The 19,887-nt window shown below is 37.5% G+C and overlaps 1 protein-coding gene across 3 annotated transcripts in view; it reads left to right on the top strand.

Moving 5' to 3' along the window:
* RyR (Ryanodine receptor) overlaps nt 1-19,887 on the top strand; it is a 1,703,288-nt gene that overhangs the window by 362,774 nt on the left and 1,320,627 nt on the right. For all 3 annotated transcript variants that reach the window (XM_090399345.1, XM_090399347.1, XM_090399344.1), the window contains exon 19: nt 14,594-14,727. In XM_090399345.1, coding sequence (XP_090255471.1) covers nt 14,594-14,727 — 134 coding nt within the window. The remainder of the gene's footprint in view (nt 1-14,593; nt 14,728-19,887) is intronic.

Raw genomic sequence — 19,887 nt, 5'->3', positions numbered from 1 at the left:
TGTAACTTACGGAAAAATATAATTAATTATAAATATGTCAAATTTATCCCGAACACCCTGTATTACATATTCTCTTTTCTATGTCTCATGTTTGACTAGATCTTGTCTTCCTTTAATTATATTCCATATGCTTTACCGCTGAAAAGATGACTATTAAAGAAAGGCATATTTTTACATCAAGATTTTGATTTTAATTGTAGGAGATTAATCAGATGTAGGAGAGGAATTCAGACAATTTTGAGAGACTGCTAAACAAGCATCACTGCCACAAGATGAAAACCTTACATCAAAAGTTCAGTGTTTAGGAGAAAATGTTGAAGAACCCACAATTGAGGAGCCATCTTTGATTGAAGTTGAGAATATTATTAAAGCACTAAAATAATAAAGCAGCCAGTGAAAATAAAATTACAGCAGAACTAAAATTTGGAGGAACATCCTTAACAATTGAGATTTATGAACTTATCAAGTGGAGATGGCAAAAAGAAGAAATCCCAGTTGATTGGAATGCAACAATACTGCATCCTATTTTTTTTTTTTTTAAAAGAAAATCCTATAATAACTTCGTCAATCCTATAGTAACTGTAGTGGTATCTCTTTCTTGGATGCTTGTTACAAAATATTGTCTATGCTGATCTAGAAAAGAATTAATGTATATGCTTCAAACATTATAGGAGAATATCAGTGTGGCTTCTGCAAGGGAAAGTCAATGACAGATGATATTTTCACTCTGGCAATTGTCAGAAAAACATTATGAATTTGTTAAAGAATATCATCTAATATTTGTGGACTATAAACAAGCGTGTGACAGTATACACTAAAATGCACTATGGGATGCAATGAGACTTTTTAAAATACCAAAAAAGTATATAAATATAATAAGACTTTGTAATAACAAAACCTGTAAGATATTTTTCCTCCAGGAATATTTGTCAAGTTTTGAAATAAAATCTGGACTCTACCTCTGTTCAATTTAGCTCTGGTAAAAAGTCATAGAGACCTAAATGAACAATGTAGGATGGAAATAAATGGGAACAGTATACTATTGACTTATGAAGATGATATTGTTATCCTTAGAGATTCTCATGAGGATGTTATCACTATGTCTAATTTAATCAAGGCAAATAAAACTATGGATCTTGTCATAAATGAGGAAAAGACCAAATATGTGTGCGTTTCAAGGTTCCATCAAGATCTTATAATTATTAACTTAGTTGTTGATAATTATATCTTTGAGCAGGTGGATAACTTTAACTATTTAGGAGTCAACATTAACAGCTTCAATGATATGCATCAAGAGATGGAGGAGAGAATTGAGAAAACCAGTCATCAATATTTTGCAGTTTTATGACTCTTGAAGTCTAGAATATTATCAAGAAAATCCAAAGGAAACCTCTATTTAGGCTGTCTACAATTGATATTAAGATTTACTTCAAAAATACATATAGTGTTTTAATTTATTTCCCTATACGTCGTTTTGACTTTTTTGTAGTATTTTTGGTGTGTATTGAGAGGGGCGGCAAACTCAGGAACCGCCCCGGGCAGCAACAGCTCTAGCTATGCCACTGCTTTTATTCATGTTAATGTAGTTCCTTTCTTTCTTATTATTTTCCTTATGATATCATTACTCCTTATTATGGAGTGTGCAAAGTAGATATAGTTGTCAGGTTTTTTTTTTTTTTTTTGGATGATATTACGGATTAAGCCACAGTAGCACAATTGGAATAACAGTGGAACATTGCACCCTTCGATTGGAAAAGACCTAGATTCGATATACCTGTTCAATTCCGATGAGGGGAATTCTTATGTTGGCTTTTTCAGTTGAAGGTGAGTTAGCCGATCCTCATACGGTGGTAGCAGGGTTTCTCCTGAAAACTCAGATTTTTCATTCCACGTACAGACAAATTGGCTTTCAGAACACACACAATTTACAGACAGAAAATACTGTTGTTGGTGAGGATGGGCAATAGATGGTAGTAGTGTCATAGTTGGAGAATTAAGTAGTGAAGAGGATGAGATGTATTTAGCGAAGTAGAGTAGTGTGCCCTCCCACAATGAGTCCTTGGACTCCATGGAGGTGTCACGTAATAATAATAATAATAATAATAATAATAATAATAATAATAATAATAATAATAATTCCTTCATAATAAAATACACTATCCGATCAAAAATATCTGAACACCACTTCATCTTGTAGTCTTCATAGATTGCAAGACTGTGTTGCTGTAAAGAAGAGCTCAGCAACTTTTGACATGGCACTGTCATAGGATGCCAACTTTGCAACAACTCACTTCAGGAAATTTTTGCCCCACTACAGTTATCTTGATCAACTGTAAGTGGTATTATTATGAATAGCACAATCATGACTTGGTTGGCCACATAAAATCACAGAGCAGAACCACTGAGTACTGAAGCGTGTGGTGTGAAAAACTTGCCTATCTCAGTTGAAACACTCCCTACTAAGTTCTGAAATGCCTCTGCAAGCAACATAGTATGACAGCTGTTTGTTGGGAGCTGAAAAACATGGATTTCCATGGACAACAGTTGTAAAAAGCCAAACATTGACAAGGGCTGCACCATTGGATGGAGTGGTGTAAAGCTCACTGCCATTGGAGCAGAAGAAATGTGTTTACTGGGGTGGTGAATCTTTCTTCATGATCTAGCAGTTTGATGGATGAGTCTGGGTTTTGCAGATTCCAGGAAAATGCCACCTGCCCAAATGCGTTCGTCAACTGTGAAGTTTGGTGGAGGAGTCATTGTAGTCTGGGGTTGTATTTCATAGTACAGGAAAGGCCCCTAGTTCTAGTTACAGGGAATCTTATTGCTTAAGTCTATAATGCATTCTAGACAATTCTGTGCCTCCAGCTTTATGGCAATAGTTTAGTGAACTGTTGCCATATCAACACAACAATGTCCCTCATCCACAAAGTGAGGGCTGTGCAGAAACAGTTTGATGAGATGGTATTGAAGAACTTGTTTGGCGTGCATAGAGCTCTGATCTTGAACACTTGTGGGATGAATTGGAATCCTAATTTTGAGCCATGCCGAAATACTCGACATCACTGATTGACCTAACTAATGCTCTTCTGGATGAATGGAAGGGAATTTCTGCAGCAACGTATCAAAATTTAGTGGAAAGCCTTCCCAGAAGATTGAAAGCTGTTATAGCAACAAAGAATGAACCAACCCCATATTAATGCAAGTGAGACTTATGAGTAGTTGTCTGAATATTTTTGATCAGATAGTGTATAGTATGATTTTATCAGTGTTCAAATTTTATTCTCCTTTATCTAGTTGCATTTTAGATCTATTTCCTGACAGTTTATTCTGAGTAGTTTATTCTGCTAAAATTGATTTAATGAAAATTCTTATAGACCAACACACACTAATTATTATTATTATTATTATTATTATTATCATTTATGGCATCTCCATGGAGTCTGGAGACTCATCAGTGGAGACCCAAATCAACCATCATACACAAATCCCATCTTACCTCTCCTTGAATCCATTCACCATCAGGGAACTCACAACCAATTCTGGCAATCCATTCCACTCACTCACCACTCTCCACACAAAAAATCTGTGTGGAGAGTGGTGGGTTTGCACACCCCTACTAACCACACTCTTACACAACTTCCACAGACGGCTCTTAGTTCTCTATTTGTCATATACTGAAAAATTTCACTTGCATCAATTTTATAAAATTCCTTTAATATCTTTAAAGTTTCTATCATGTCCCCTCTTTTCTGCCTACCAACTACACTTTGTAACCCACAAACCTTCAACCTATCGTCATGAGGAGTATTCCACAGACCTGTCACCATCTTGGTCACTCATGTCTGAATCTTTTCAACCCCCACCTGGTCCCCAAGAAACCAAGATGACCAAATCTGTGTGCAGTAGATAAGATGTGGTCGAAGCATAGCCTTATAAAGAGGGATAATAACTTCCTTATCTTTACATGTTAGCATGTTTTTCAACATGCAAGTAATTTGTTGAGCTATTTTACCAACTTTTTCAATATGCCTTCTGAACTTTAACTCTTTGTCCACCATTATCCCCAAGTCACTAGCCTCATCAATTTCCTGCAAACCAATGCCATCAATATGATACACCATCTGCAACCTTTTCAACCTGAAGTGCATAACCTAACATTTTGCAACATTAAATCGACAATCATTATCCTTTGTCCATAATGCTAATTTATTTAAATCATCCTGCAGGATATATACATCACCTTTATCAGCTGATGTGAAGTACTTCAGTCATGAAATTACTTCACATGCAAACTTTGTTTGCTTACACTTGTATAAAGGATGAAACCAAGAATATAATTTCTTGGCATCTTTAATTTACAGGTGATCATATTTTCACATGAAAGACCAGATGTAATCTTATCAGAGCTTTATAAAGTGACAGAATGATTTCCTTTTTCTTAAAAGGATGTCATTCTGTCAAATGCATCATTTAACTCAAAGGAGTTAAATGATGCATTACCTTAACCATCCTAGCAATGTGACTATAAACAACTTTGGGCAGACAGGCTATTCTGTGGAAAAAAGAATTAATGAACATCAATATTATATTGAATACATGAAATCTCAAAACTCTGGTCTGGCACAACATAGTATTGACACCAAACACAGTATCCAATGGGATGAAGCTCATCTTCTCCATAGAAGCAGTTTTAAATATGAATGCCTTTTCAAAGAAAGTTGTGAAGCCCTTTTTTTTTTGATGCATCCATGAAAAATAGTTTTAATATTATTATTATTAAGATACCAAGCTATTTTAAACCTGGTTTTACTCCATTTCCCAAGTAAGCAAACATATAAGCAAGTCAAGTTTGCGCCTGCAATATTGCAATTCTAGGTGACCCCACGTAGTGCAAGTCAAGGCACCTCATGGTAAAGGTGGTAGGCTCTGATCACTATTCTTAATATTTACCCTTAATGCAAAGCACATCTCCTCCAGGAGATGTATGATGCTATGCATTAAAGGCAAGGGGGCCACTACCCAGACCGGTTTCGACCTTATGAATAAGTAAAGCCATCTGTAAAAATTCGGACGATTCCTAGGCCACTCAATTGTGGGCGAAAGACCGTCCATCTCAGCATTGGCTCCACTCAGTGATGGCCTTCCACCCTCCAACACTACCGAGCAGAACCGCTCATATTCCGAAGAAAAGCATTCACCAACAAAGCCCCTCACCGGGCTGTGCCAGAAAACACTTTCCCTGGAAACTCAAATTGCTCCCTTAAGGCAAAAACCTTAAGAGAGCAAACTTATATTAGCAATCTCACTGGTTTCAACCTTTATTGAGGTCTCATCAGTGGGAGCCAGGCTAGAAATACCAAGATTTTAGTAATACAGAGCTTATAAGTATTTTACCAGAACAAGTTACCATAAGGTGTTTTAACCTTATTAAATAAAAATCTCAGGATGAGAGATAGATGTAGAAAGTATTTTACCTTGGGTATAATAAATGTTAAAGATACCAAGCTATTTTAAACCTGGTTTTACTCCATTTCCCAAGTAAGCAAACATATAAGCAAGTCAAGTTTGTGCCTGCAATATTGCAAGTCTAGGCGACTCCACGCATAGTGCAAGTCAAGGCAACTCATGGTAAAGGTGGTAGGCTCTGATCACTATTCTTATATTTACCCTTAATGCAAAGCACATCTCCTGGAGGAGATGTATGATGCTATGTATTAAAGGCAAGGGGCCACTACCCAGACTGGTTTCGACCTTTATTGAGGTCTTATCAGTGGGAGCCAGGCTATAGCATCATACACATCTCCTCCAGGAGATGTGCTTTGCATTAAGGGTAAATATTAAGAATAATGTTGGAGTCTTGACAAGTAATAGACTGATTTGGAGGAAAATTGTAGATAGAAAGTTAGTAATGATGTAAATTTTTCATGTAGTACTATCATATCCTGTACACACCCCTTGAGAGTACATCTCAGGAATTTGATGATGTTGATGATAAAATTTTCCATAGAATTAGTCTTTTTGAGTCAGCTAACTTGCAGTAATTCTGTATCAAATATGTCTTTTTCACTGTAACCCGAACTTATCATCACCTAGGTCAGCACTTCCCAAACTATGGGCTGCAGCTTCCTTGGGGGCCACGAAATAATGAAAACAAATTTAAAATGTTTAAGACTAAGTAGATTTTTTTTTTAATCTTAAAAGTAACGTATTTAATTTTTATTTTTTATTATTATTATTTCTTTTTTATATTTTAATGGAAAAAGTCACACATTGGTGTTGGTGCGTGAGGAGTGTTTGCCAGGAGGAACAATAGAAAGGGTGGCTATGGCAATTAAGAGAGGTGAAAGGGTGGATGAGATGATTATGATGGTAGGAACGAATGACTTGAGTGGTAATGTAAGTCGGGCAGCGAGAGATATGAGATTTTTGCTTGAGACTGTACGGAAGAAGACAGAGAGAGGAAAAATAGTGTGCGTGTTGCCTAGGTATGATAATGATGAGCTGAGCAGAAGAGCGGTGATATTGAATGGCATAATAGCGAGAATGTGTGACAAGAGAGGACTGGTGTATGTGGATGCTTGGAGTGCGTTTGAGGAAACAGAGGAATTGTATGTGAGAGACTGCTTACGTTTGAATGAGGAAGGACATAGGCATCTGGAGAGATTGCTGTTCTGAATGAGTCAGTGTGTCCCAGGGAGGATGATAGCAGGGGTGACCTCTTGTGGGAATGGATACTTGGGAGAAGGGAGACAATGTCAGGTAACACTGCGCCCAGTGGAGTCTAGAAGGGATAATGCTGGGTATAGAAACAATGGCATTTATATGCTTTATACTAATGCCAGGAGTATCCGGAATAAGGGAGAGGAATTGGTGGTGCAGATAGCATTAGCCTGGCCAAAAGTTATTGGGATCACCGAGACGTGGTTGACAGAAGGGGATATAATAACAGGAATGGAAGTCGCTGGGTACAGCATTTTTCGTCAGGATAGGAGGGGAAAGCGTGGTGGTGGGGTACTGCTTATGATAAGTGATGACCTATGTTCTCTAAGAGTGGAGAATTTGGAAGGAAGTGAGACAAATGATTTTGAGAGCTTATGGTGTGAGGTAGAGGTAGGCAAGACAGGATATTTAGTGGGGTGTTGCTACAGACCCAGGAGCACAGAGGATTGGGACCAGGAGATGTTTAGACAGTTAAGTTTGGCAAGTGCAAGAAGAATGATTGTTATGGGAGATTTTAACTTCAGTAGTATAAATTGGAGAGAGGAAGATGCATGTAGCAATAGGGGAATGGAATTTCTAGAATTCTTGAGGGACAAATGTCTTAGGCAACATGTAACAGAGGGAACAAGAGGTTCAAAAGTTTTGGATTTGATTATAGCATCAGAAGAGTTGATAATAACTGAGTTGACGTCTCTCCCACCAGTTGGAGAGAGAGTGACCATATGGTGTTGACTTGGAAAATGAATAGACATGCAGGAGTATCAAAGAGATGGGAACTTATGTGGAATTATAAGGCAGGTGATTATAATAGTCTTAGACGTCAACTTCGGGAAGTTTCATGGAGGGAGGAATTTTCACTAGTGCGTGGGAAATTGTGAAAGAATATTTGTTATCAGCAATGATAAGTTGTATACCTCGAGTGAAGAAGAGGATGCAATTTGGAGTAAAGTGAATGACAAACAATATTAAACAGGAATTGCATGCGAAAAAGAGGCTATGGAAGAGATATAAGGAGACAGGTGAAGAGATGCATGAGGAATATAAGACACAGGCCAGAAGAGTGACTAGTGTGGTAAGTAAAGCAAAACTGGAATATGAGAGGAGATTGGTCCTAAGATCCAAAGAAAATCCTAGGGAATTTTTTAGCTATGTGGCCAGTAGGAAGAGAAATGACTGTGGACGAATGATATTGTGGGATAAAAATGGGAATAGAGTGACTGATGCAGAGGACATAGTGGAATTGTTTAATGAACACTTTATTGGAGTATTTCATCCTAGAGGAGTCAGTTTTAATGCTAGAGGGATAGGACTGGTTCGAGGTCTGGAGGTACAGGAGGAGAGTGTGTTTCAGATACTGAGTTCTCTGGATGTCAGTAAAGCCGTGGGACTGGATGGTATTTCACCACGAGTTTTGAGAGAATGTGCTAGGGAATTGACAGTGCCTTTAACGTGGCTTTTCAATGAAAGTCGGGCTTTGGCAAAGGTCCCCAGGGAATGGAAGGGAGGTAAGATAGTGCCATTGCATAAGGGTGGTAACAGACTGGAAGTGTCTAATTATAGGCCAGTCTGTGTGTCATCAGTAGTTGTTAAGATCTTGGAGAAAGTAGTGAGGGACCGTATACAGCATTGGGCAGATGAGGGTAATGTTATCTGTGAGAATCAACATGTATTTGTGAAAGGACGCTCTTGTTTTAGCAATATGCTAGCCTTTTATAATAAAGTTACAAGAACATTAGATGAGGGAAAGGCATATACTGCAATTTTCTTAGACTTGGTGAAGGCATTTGACAGGGTGCCACATGATAAGCTGATATTTAAGTTGCAGCACATGGGTCTGGATGTCAGATTGGTCAACTGGATTCAGGATTGGCTGTCTGATAGGTATCAGAGAGTTGTGTATGGTGGAGCAGTTTCAACGAGGCAGAGGGTTACAAGTGGGGTCCCACAGGGCTCAGTACTAGGACCTATATTGTTTAACCTTTATATCAATGACATAGCCAGTGGATTGCAGGGGGATATTCAGTTGTTTGCGGATGATGCGAAGCTGGGAAGGATTATTAGTAATAGTGCAGATGTGGTAGCTCTGCAGGAGGATTTAAATAAGCTAGATAGATGGGCAAATGAATTGGGATGTCAGTTTAATGCAGCAAAATGTAAGGTCTTGAGGTTTGGGAAACATCGATGGGGTGCTGCATACTCTATGGGAGGAGTTATACTGGAGGAAGTAGGGGAGACAAGAGATTTGGGGTTGATGATTGATAGAAACCTGAAGTTTAGGGGACATATTGCAAAGGTGGTGAAGGTAACACAGAGGATTGCTGCTATAATGAGAAGGACACTGACCTGCAGAGATAAGAGGGTTATCATTCCGTTGTATAAGTCTCTGATCAGACCACACTTGGACTATTGTTCTCAGATTTGGTCCCCAGGATTTGAAGGGGATAAATTAACTGTGGAAAGGATACAAAGACGGGTGACAAAGATGGTTTCAGGACTGTACAAGGATAGTTATGAGGATCGGCTGAGAGAATGTGGACTGCAGAGTTTGGTGGATAGAAGAAGGAGAGGGGATATGATTGAGACTTTTAAACTGTTGAGAGGTGGTTACAGGGTTGACACTGGGGAGTTCTTTCGCTTGGTTGAAGAGCGGGATGGAGTGATGACAAGAGGCCATCCCTGGAAGTTACGAAAGGAAACTGTGAGCAAGAGGGTAAGGAGTGGTTTCTTTGTGTGGAGGGTGGTTGAGCCGTGGAATGCATTGCCTGATGGAGTGGTGGGAGCGAGAACGGTCAGTGAGTTTAAAGAGTGGTATGATAGACTTTGTATTTCTCAGGGGGGGATCTCCCCTCGATGAGTCTTGACAGACTTTATGTCTGAGGAAGGACCTCCCTCGATGAGTCTTTTGACTCCTTGGAGGCCTGAATAATAATAATAATAATAATAAATATATGCTTATTCATATAAGTTTCATTTCAAAATATATCTGTCTATATAAAAATATAAGACAATGTGCCATGTCAAATGTGTATGTAAGATGCTAAAAATGTAATATTTGCATTTGATTTTTGCAATATTCGCTGTGTATGTTTTGTATTGAATATAAATACAATAAATATTATAATAATATATGTCTGTATTACGATTTTTTTTTCTATGGGGGCCGTGAAATATTTTCCAAAGGGGCCTTTACATCCATAAGTTTGGGAAGCACTGACCTAGGTCATTCCCAATATAATCAGTATATATAAGATAGCCTAAGTAGACAACCCTGTGATATACACCACTGGTCATCTTTCTTCTCTAAGATTTAATTTACCATCTACATACATCACTATCTGATACCTGTTAATCAGCCAGTTTCCAAATACTAAAGTTTTTTTTAAGCCAAAGATGCTATAGAAGTGATGTGGTTATGCCAAGAAAGGCTAGGAGCAAATGTCATTCCAAGAAGAAAGATCTAGTCTTGATTTAGCTAGCTTCCAGGAATTTGCATTATCAAGAGAAAAAATGAAAAACATTTTGTTTTGCAAGTATTAAACCTTTTTGTGTTGATTACAAAATTGTAGTAGTAGTAGTAGTACAAAATGACTTTTATAGATTAAATGCTATTTACATTACCATGAATTTATGGTTGTTTGTGAATTAAAAAAAAACAACTCTGCATGATATTTACATAAGAAACAATATAGTCTATAACATCACTCATTGGTGAAAAATTTTTTCAAAACACTGAAGCAGTCATATTTTCTGAAAAACCAACTCTTAGTCCATGTAGATGATAGGCTTTGGTATTTGTTGTTATTATTATTATTAACATCCGACCTCCATGGAGTCAGAGACTCCTCATTCAACTGACAACTGACAATTATTTGTAACTGTGTTTCACAGTATAAATAACATCAGAGAAAAATAAATAATTTATTGAACTTACTAATATTTTGCTGAGTGGATTTCTAACCAGAGTCTCCAGAGTACAAATTAAAATATGGTAAACACACATAACTTAATTAGATAGTTGTAGAAACAACTCAAATTCTAATTGAAACAACGTGGAGGTTAGGGGAACCAATTCCCCCCCCCCCCCACACACACACACATGTAGTCAAAAATTCATGTATAACACTTTTAATTCCACCAAAACATAACTACTGTTGTGAGAATTGTAGCTAAGAAATCAGAGGTATTTCATATATTGCAAAATTTAAATGCAAACACTGCTGTAGGTTTAGATGGAATATCAGCTTGAGTGTTGTGTGAATGTGCAAAGGAATTGTCAACCCCCTCTTACTTGGATATTTAACTTAAGTTTGAACTCTGGTATGGTCCCTAGGGAGTGGAAGTTAGGCAGAGTGGTTCCTTTGCATAAGGGTAGCTCTAAAACTGCAGTAGTTAATTACAGAACAATCACCATCTCAGGAGTAGTGGTAAAAGTATTGGAAAATTTGGTTAAAGACAAAATTCAAAAATGGGTGGATCAGGATATGATACTCAATAGAGGCCAACATGGTTTTGTTAAAGGTAGATCCTGCCTTAGCAATCTATTAACTTTTCATAATAGAATGACATCTGAGTTGGACAAAGGAACTGGCTACAAAGTAGTACTTCTGGATTTTGCTAAGGCCTTTGAGAGGATACCCCATGGAACACTGTTATGCAAATTGGAGCAGATGGGAATGGATACTGAATTGGTGATATGAGTAGGAGAATGGCTCAGGGAGAGATACCAGAAGGTGGTGTATGGAGGTGCCGAGTCCAGGATGAGGCAGGTGACCAGTGGTGTGCCTCAGGGCTCTGTGTTTGGGCCATTGTTGTTTAATTTGTATATAAATGATATAGGAAATGGCTTAAAGGGAGATATACAGTTGTTTGCTGATGATGCAAAGTTGGGTAGCGCAATAAAAAATCAAGCTGATCTTGAAAGTTTGCACGATGATTTAAATAAGCTGGTAGAATGGGCAAAAGGTAATGGATGTCAGTTCAATGTGGAAAAGTGTAAAGTCATGCATTTTGGGATTAAAAGATTACCAGCTGTGTACTACATTGATGGAACAGTACTCCATGAGATTGATGAGGCTAGGGACTTAGGGGTGTTGGTAGATAGGGAGATGAAGTTCAGGGGACACATTGCTAAGGTGTCCAAGATTGCACATAGGATTACTTGGTTGTTGAGGAGCACACTGACATCCAGAGATAAAGAGGTTATTATTCCCCTTTATAAAGCGTTGATACTTCCACATTTGGATTACTGTGCTCAGGTCTGGTCACCTGGATTCCTTGGAAATGAGGAGGCTGTGGAGAGGGTTCAGAGAAGATTGACTAAGTTGGTGAGTGATGTAAAAAATGCTCCCTACATTGATAGATTGAGAGCTTGTTGTGGATTGCAGAGGTTGGTTGATAGGCAGAGAAGAGGGGATATGATAGAAACATTTAAATTACTGAACGGTTTTATAGGATTGATGCAGGGGAAATGTTTCAGCTGTGTGATAGTGATGGAAGAACAAGAGGTCATCCCTGGAAATTAAAGAAGAGTGTGGTTAACATGGGTGTGAGAACAAGTTTTTTTCCTGGAGGGTGGTGAATGTGTGGAATTCATTGCCTGACTTAGTTGTGAGCTCTTCGTCTGTAAATGAATTCAAGAAGAGATATGACAGATATTGTTTTGCTAGTTTGGCTCTCCCGCGATGAGTCTACTGACTCCATGGAGATACCCGTAATAATAATAATAATAATAATTGACTGGAAGCCTTACCAGTAACATAAACAGTGATTAACACATATTTTGTATGTTATATGTATTATATACTGTATTGTTACAATAAAGTAAGCAGGAGAAAAGACATTCTAAATAATTTCTTTTCTTAATACTATTATTAAGAAATTCTTAAGGAAGAGAAAATACATTTACAATAATGAACTGTATTTATCGATACCTGTAAGTTTAGATCATCTGTATACAAGATGAATTGTCTGTCTGTCAGTACCTGCATCGATATTGCCTTATATGATACAAAACGCTGTAGATGTTTTACGTATTACTAATACTAGACATCAAAAATGAAAAGATAATATGAAAAAGAATTTCATATTTATTTACAGGTATAACAATGCATTCATTGATAACAAAGAAGCATCAATATGATTGCTTTATGGTAGCCTAGCCTATACACTAATGAATGAATCGTTATAAAATGTTTATTTTATGGTAATTAATTAATTAAATTGGATTAATTAATTTATTTATAACCGTTAATTTTATGCAGTTATGATTTAATACTGCATTTTTATATTTGTTTACATTTCTCTCATTTTTCTCAACTGTGAATGGCACCATGTATTGTCTGTAAGTGTTGATAAATTTTAACTTTTTATAATAGATTTTTGTATATTTTTATGGTAGTAAATGATAAAATAGACTAGTATCTATATATATTTTATGCATTCATGGCATACCTAACTTTTTCTTAATTAGTTTCTTTTATCCAATGGATACTGCTCTCTATAAAATATGTAGAATATTGCCTTTCCTACCTCTTCCTGCACCCAATTACACAAGGTTACAGTTACACTGTTCCCAGCTCTCATAGTCAAGGTACATCAGAAAAGATAGCTAAAGTTCTTCAAAAAGTATAATCTTCCTGTCGCTTTCGAACCACACATCCAACTAGCAATCTTCATCTGTTATCTTAAGATTCAGCATCATTTTCTTGCACATCCTGGAGTCTACAAAGTTCCTTGTACCCACAACTTAGCATTCTTTGTGAAGGCTTGTAGTTTTATCAACATCTGCCTCGAAGAAAATAAAACTACAACTGTGATCATCTGTATGCAAGTGTGGACTGAAAGACCATGGATATTCTTTCACAGAGGATTCAATGGAAGAAGAAAAGTTGCTGCAAAGAAGAAGTTTCTAGAGTCATCATCAGCTATGAAGCACTCCTGCAAGCCTCAAAAATTATAGCTGCATTACTTTGGGAGAGCATCTTTCTAAGATCACATTTAGGATCACTGGAATATGAGAGGAGATTGGCCCTAAGATCCAAAGAAAATCCTAGGGAATTTTTTAGATATGTGGCCAGTAGGAGGAGAAATGACTGGAAGAATGATATTGTGGGATAAAAATGGGAATAGAGTGACTGATGCAGAGGACATAGTGGAATTGTTCAATGAACACGTTATTGGAGTATTTCATCCTGGAGGAGTCAATTTTAATGTGAGGAGTTGTTTCTTTGCATGGAGTGTGGTTGAACCATGGAATGCATTACCTGATGGAGTGGTGACAGCGAGATCGGTCAATGAGTTTAAGGGGTGGTATGATAGACTTTGTGTTTCTTAGGGGGGACCTCCTCTCGATGAGTCTTGATAGACTTTGTGTTTCTTAGGAAGGACCGCCCACGACGAGTCTTTTGACTCCATGGAGGCCTGAATAATAATAATAATAAAATAATTAGCTATAACTGCAATCATCTGTATGGCAAACGTTGACTGAAAGACCATGGACATTCTTTCACAGAAGATTCAATGGAAGAAGAAAACTGTGCTGCATAGAAGTTGCTAGAGACTATTTTTAGAGTCATTATCAGCTGTGAAGCACTCCTGCAAGCCTCAAAGTATAGCTGCATTACTTTGCCGAAAATCTGGGAGATCATCATTCTAAGATCACATTTAGCTGGAGTTTTCTCAAATAACTTAATTTTTGTCTGGCTTCTAGAAGGCACCTTGTTAGAGTATTAGTTCCTTTCCAGTTATAAGTCAAAGCATTGGTATCCACATAGTTCTGATTAATCTTGTGTCAGTACTTATAATTTTGTTGTGGCAGTGCACTATAAAAATGCTATTTTTATTTGATTATATTTTTTCTCTCTACATGAAATAGGTATTAGATGTTCTGTGTTCTCTTTGTGTGGGCAATGGTGTAGCTGTTCGCAGCAGTCAAAACAACATTTGTGATAATCTTTTGCCAGGAAGAAATTTGCTTCTTCAGACCAAGTTGATTGACCACGTTTCAAGGTAAATACTATGTTGCTAATTATTCTGCTAATTTTTATTTTTTTGAATTGAATCGTGTGAAAAAATATTTCAGGTACTTAAAGTTGTCAGTCTCAGTATTTGCTAAGACTATTACAAAATAGTATATCAAATATAAAGTTGCTTATTAACAGTATTAAGGTTAAAAAAAATTATGTGATTCCCACCAAGAGGTTATTAGTACATTTGAAGCTATAGTACATTTGTACTGGATGGGCTAAGGATTTCTTTTCCCCATTTTTATCAATTTTATATATATGTGTATGTGTGTATATATATGTATGTAGAAAGGTTTTTAACTTGGGTATAATATGTTAAAGATACTAAGTAATATATTAAATTTATTTATTTCCTCGGTACTTGCAGTTTTCCCAAGTATAAACCAAGACTTGAAGTACGTGCAGGTGCAAACTTGACTTATGTGGATGTTTGCTTACTTGGGAAAAAAAGGATTAAAACTTTAATGAATTACTTGGTATCTTTAACATATATATATATATATATATATATATATATATATATATATATGTAGAAAGTTTTTTAACTTGGGTATATTATGTATTAAAGATACCAAGTAATTTTATATAAACTTGGTTTTAATCCTATTTCCCAAGTAAACAAACAGACAAGTAAGTCAAGTTTGCGCCTGTACATATTGCAAGTCTGAGGCAACTCGTGGTAACGTAGTGTCAGTCTGAGGCAACTCGTGGTAATGTAGTGCCAGTCTGAGGCAACTCGTGGTAAAGGTGGAGTAAGATCCGATCACTTTCCTCAGAATTTTCCCCTAATGCAAAGCACATCCCCTTGCAGAGATGTATGATGCTATGCATTAAAGGCAATGGTCACTACCCAGACCGGTTTCGACTTTTATTGAGGTCTTGTCAGTGGGAGCCAGACCTAAAAATGCTAAGATTGAAGTAACACAGAGCTTATGAATTTTACCTAAACAAGTTGCCACAAGGTGCTTTGACCTTATTAAATATAATATCTCAGGATGAGAGATCGATGTAGAAAGTTTTTTAAGTTGGGTATATTATGTATTAAAGATACCAAGTAATGTAGCGTCTGAGGATAGCTCCTGATAGATAAGTGATATTTTGAGTGAAAATTGATGAATTCGTATTGTTTACTTTTAGTATTTTAACGTGTCTGGGTGATTTTTGTGTGTTTTCTGAGTATTTTAATAGTAAATTGATAGATCGATTATCTTTGTCTTAAAAGACTTGATTCAGTGTACCGTTTGCGAAAAGTATGCATTGAGGAGAGCGGTTGGAGTCTGGTTAAACAACGATTGTGGAGTGAATGTGTGCAAAAAAAAAAAAAAAAAAGTGTAAAGAATGTGAGGATTTAAAGAGTGTTTCAGGTCATGTGAGTGATAACATTGTCGAAAGTAAGAATCTAGATAACAGCGATATTCGAGGAATGAATGAGGATATTTGTGAGGTAGTACCTGATAGCTGTGATAGTGGCGTTGTAAGAGAGAATGAAGTTAAGCATACAGAACAATTAAATGAATCATCGGAAAATAAAAATGATGACACTGACGCAATGAGTGAAATAGCTCTTACGCAGAGCAATACATGGTGTAAACCAGCAACTGGAACATTGGCAAAAATCTTTAACAAGTGTACCGACTAATAATCGACAAAAGTATGATAGAAAAAATAAGGGTATGATAGTGAGTGTCAACAAAATGAAACAGCGTGTGTTGTATGGAGATTCCCTAGTAAGAGGTGTGTTAGTTGAGAGTTTAACAAAATCGTACCAACCCGGTGCAACCGTAAAGAATATAAGCGAGTCAATTGGAATGCAAAAACAGTGGGTGAAGGAATTGATAGTGGTAGCGGGTACAAATGATTTGAGAGGAAACAAAAAGGCTATGAGTGAGGATATGAAGAAATTGCTTGAGGTAGCAAAAGAAAAGAGTGAGAGAGTTAGGATGGTGAGTCTGTTGCCACGGCATGACAGTGAAAAGTATAGAAGGAGGGCCATAATTGCTAATGACTTTATGCATGAATTATGTTTGATGAGTGGTGTGGAATTTGTGGATGTGTGGAATGAGTTCTATGGCGAAAGGATTTATATAAAATGGATTTGGTGTGCGGAGACTTGAAAAGGTGTTGTCGAATGTGGTGGAAGTGAATGTACAGAACCAGGGAAACTAGAGTTATTAAGGGGGGGGGGGAGTAGATACACAGATTTTAGGGAGACAGTTGTATGAATGTGTGTAATATGCCCAAGCGAGTAGGAAAGACCACAATTCAGAATGGGATGGTTAGTATAAGGCATCAAAATAGGGATGGGACAAATCGGCTTCTTCAGTTCATGTATACAAATGCCAGAAGTATTAGGAACAAGAAGGAAGAATTTTTGGCCTTGGTTGGCACTTCCAGACCACAGGTTATTGGCATTAGTGAAACATGGCTGACAAAAGATGACACAGTTACTGGGATTGAATGTGAGGGGTATGGTGTGTTCAGGAGAGACAAGGAGAATAAAATGGGGGAGGTGTGTTATTGATGATAGCAGATGAGCTACAGCCAAGGAGAATAGAAGTGGAACTGCAGGATAGAGATAAGAGTACATTTGAGGCTATTTGGTGTGAGATTGAAACTAGCAGAACAAAATATACAGTTTGGTGCTGCTATAGACCAGATGATGGAATAGATGGTGGAGATAGTATGCATAAACAAATAGAAGAAATGAGTGGAAGGAGGGTAATTATTATGGGAGATTGTGCGCCAATGGCCTGAATATAACATTTTGTGTATATTGCTTAGAAATATTTCACCAGTTTTGTCTTTTTTGTTTCAGTCACCCCTGTTATGTCGATCTGGTACTTATTAATGCATATATCATCAAATAAATTTAATAAAACACAAAGTAAGGGAAATTACCTTCGCTGAATACCATATAGAGGTCAAACCATAAGAATATTGTATGAGAATTACAGGGAACTTTGAAATGATAAAATACATTATGGTTCCAGGGATCTACATAAGAGAAATTAAGTATTAGCAGATACATCAGTAATTATCATTGATTGGAAGGAGGAGAGGACACATGGGAGGAACAAATTGGAATTTATGCGATTATTAAGGGATAACTATCTGTGACAGCATGTAATGGAAAATACTAGGGGTCAGAGAGTGCTTGGCCTAGTAATTGCATCTGAGAATTTGGCTGTAATGAATATGAACACATTGCTACCAATTGGTGAGAGTGAACATAGGGTCTTGACTTGGGAGGTGGCTAAAGGTGTGGAATTTACAATTAAGACACGGTACATGTGGAATTATCGGGCTGGTAGGTATGACAAGCTTAGGAGATTGATTCATACTGTGCCATGGCATGTAAAACTGCAAGGGCTAGAAGTTGACAGTGCATGGGAGGCAGTTAAGAAGTGTTTGCATGAAGCAATGGCTGACTGTATACCTAGAGTCCGAATAATAAATCAAGTAGGAGTTAAATGGATGAATAACACCATTAAGCTTGAGCTGCAAAAAAAGAAACAACTATGGAGGGAATTTAAGGAGAAAGGTGACAGGCACATGAACAGTATAAAGCCCAAGCCAGAAGGGTAACGAGTGTGGTAAGAAAAGCAAAAAAGGATTACGAAGGAACATTGGCCATGCAGGCTAAAGACAATCCTAAACATTTTTTTTGATATGTTGCAAGTAGAAGAAAAACTGTATATGGCAGAATGATTTTAAAGAATGCTGATGGTAGGGAGGTAACTGAATCGGTTGATATAATTGAATTACTGAGCGAGCACTTTGCAAGAGTATATCATCCAGGTGGTGACATTGCAGAAATGAATGAACCAAAAGTTTATACGGGAATTGTGGTGAATGAGCTGGAGGTGAGTAGTCTATTACAAAACCTCAATGTCAATACATCTGTGGGATTGGATGGTATACCAGCTCGTGTTGTATGTGAAGTGGCTAAAGAATTGTTAGTACCCTTGACCATTCTGTTTAATCTGAGTCTCGGGTCTGGGTTAGTCCTGAGGGGGTGGAAAGAGGGAAAAATAGTTCCACTGCATAAAGGAGGTTCCAAGACTGCTGTTGTAAATTACCGACCGATTAGCATATCAGAAATCATTGTTAAGTCTTGGAGAAACTAGTCAAGAGAAGAATACAGGATTGGATAGATGAAAATGGGATACTGTATGGGGGACAACATGGTTTTGTGAAGGGTAGATCATGCCTCAGTAATTTGCTCACGTTTTATAAGACAGTAACGAATGAACTGGATAAGGGTAATGGGTTTCAGTGATTCTACTGCACCTTGCCAAAGCCTTTGATAGGATACCACATAGAACTCTAATCAGTAAACTGGAGCAGATCGAGATGGATATAGGGTTGATGAGATGGATAGGAGGGTGGTTGATGGAGAGATGCCAGAGAGTGGTTTATTCAGGAGTGGAGTCCAAAAGACGGCTTGTGACTAGTGGTATGCAGCAGGGTTCTGTTCTTGGACCAGTACTTTTCAATTTGCTCATTAACGATATAGGAAAGGATCTGAGAGGAAGTGTTCACTTGTTTGCTGATGATGCAAAGTTGGGTAGAAAAATAGTGAATGCACATGATGTCAAAATTTTGCAAGATGATTTGGATAGTTTGGAGGACTGGGCTAAGAAAATGGATGTCAATTTAATGTGGCAAAGTGTAAGGTTATGCATTTTGGAGTGAAAAGATTAGCAGCAGCAATCATATTGGTGGAACTGTACTCCAGGAGATTGATGAGGCCAGGGATTTGGTAGTATTTTTCAGTAACCAAATCACTTGGTTACTGAAAAATACTTTAACGAGCAGAGACAAACAAGTTATTGTTCCTCTATATCGAGCCCTGATAAGACCCCATCTGGACTACTGTGCCCAGATATGGGGTGCCAGGGTTTCTTCTTGATGGGGAGGAGGCAGAGAGGATCCAGAGACGAGTGGCCAAGATGGTGGCAGGTCTGTTGAATGAACCTTATGAGAACAGATTGAAGATTTGTGGGTTGCAAAAATTCATTGATAGGCAGAAAAGGGGTGATATGATTGAGACATTCAAATTACTGAAGGGTTTCTATAAGATTAATCCAGAAGATATTTTTGAGAATAGGGCTGGTGGTGGGAGGACTAGGGGCCATGCATG

Source organism: Typopeltis vanoorti, chromosome 10 (assembly GCF_054136105.1).
Source record: "Typopeltis vanoorti isolate ZY-2024b chromosome 10, IOZ_Tvanoo_1.0, whole genome shotgun sequence".
NCBI lineage: Eukaryota > Metazoa > Arthropoda > Arachnida > Uropygi > Thelyphonidae > Typopeltis > Typopeltis vanoorti.
The sequence above is the reverse complement of the archived record's forward strand: the minus strand, read 5'-3'. Positions and strand labels throughout refer to the sequence as shown.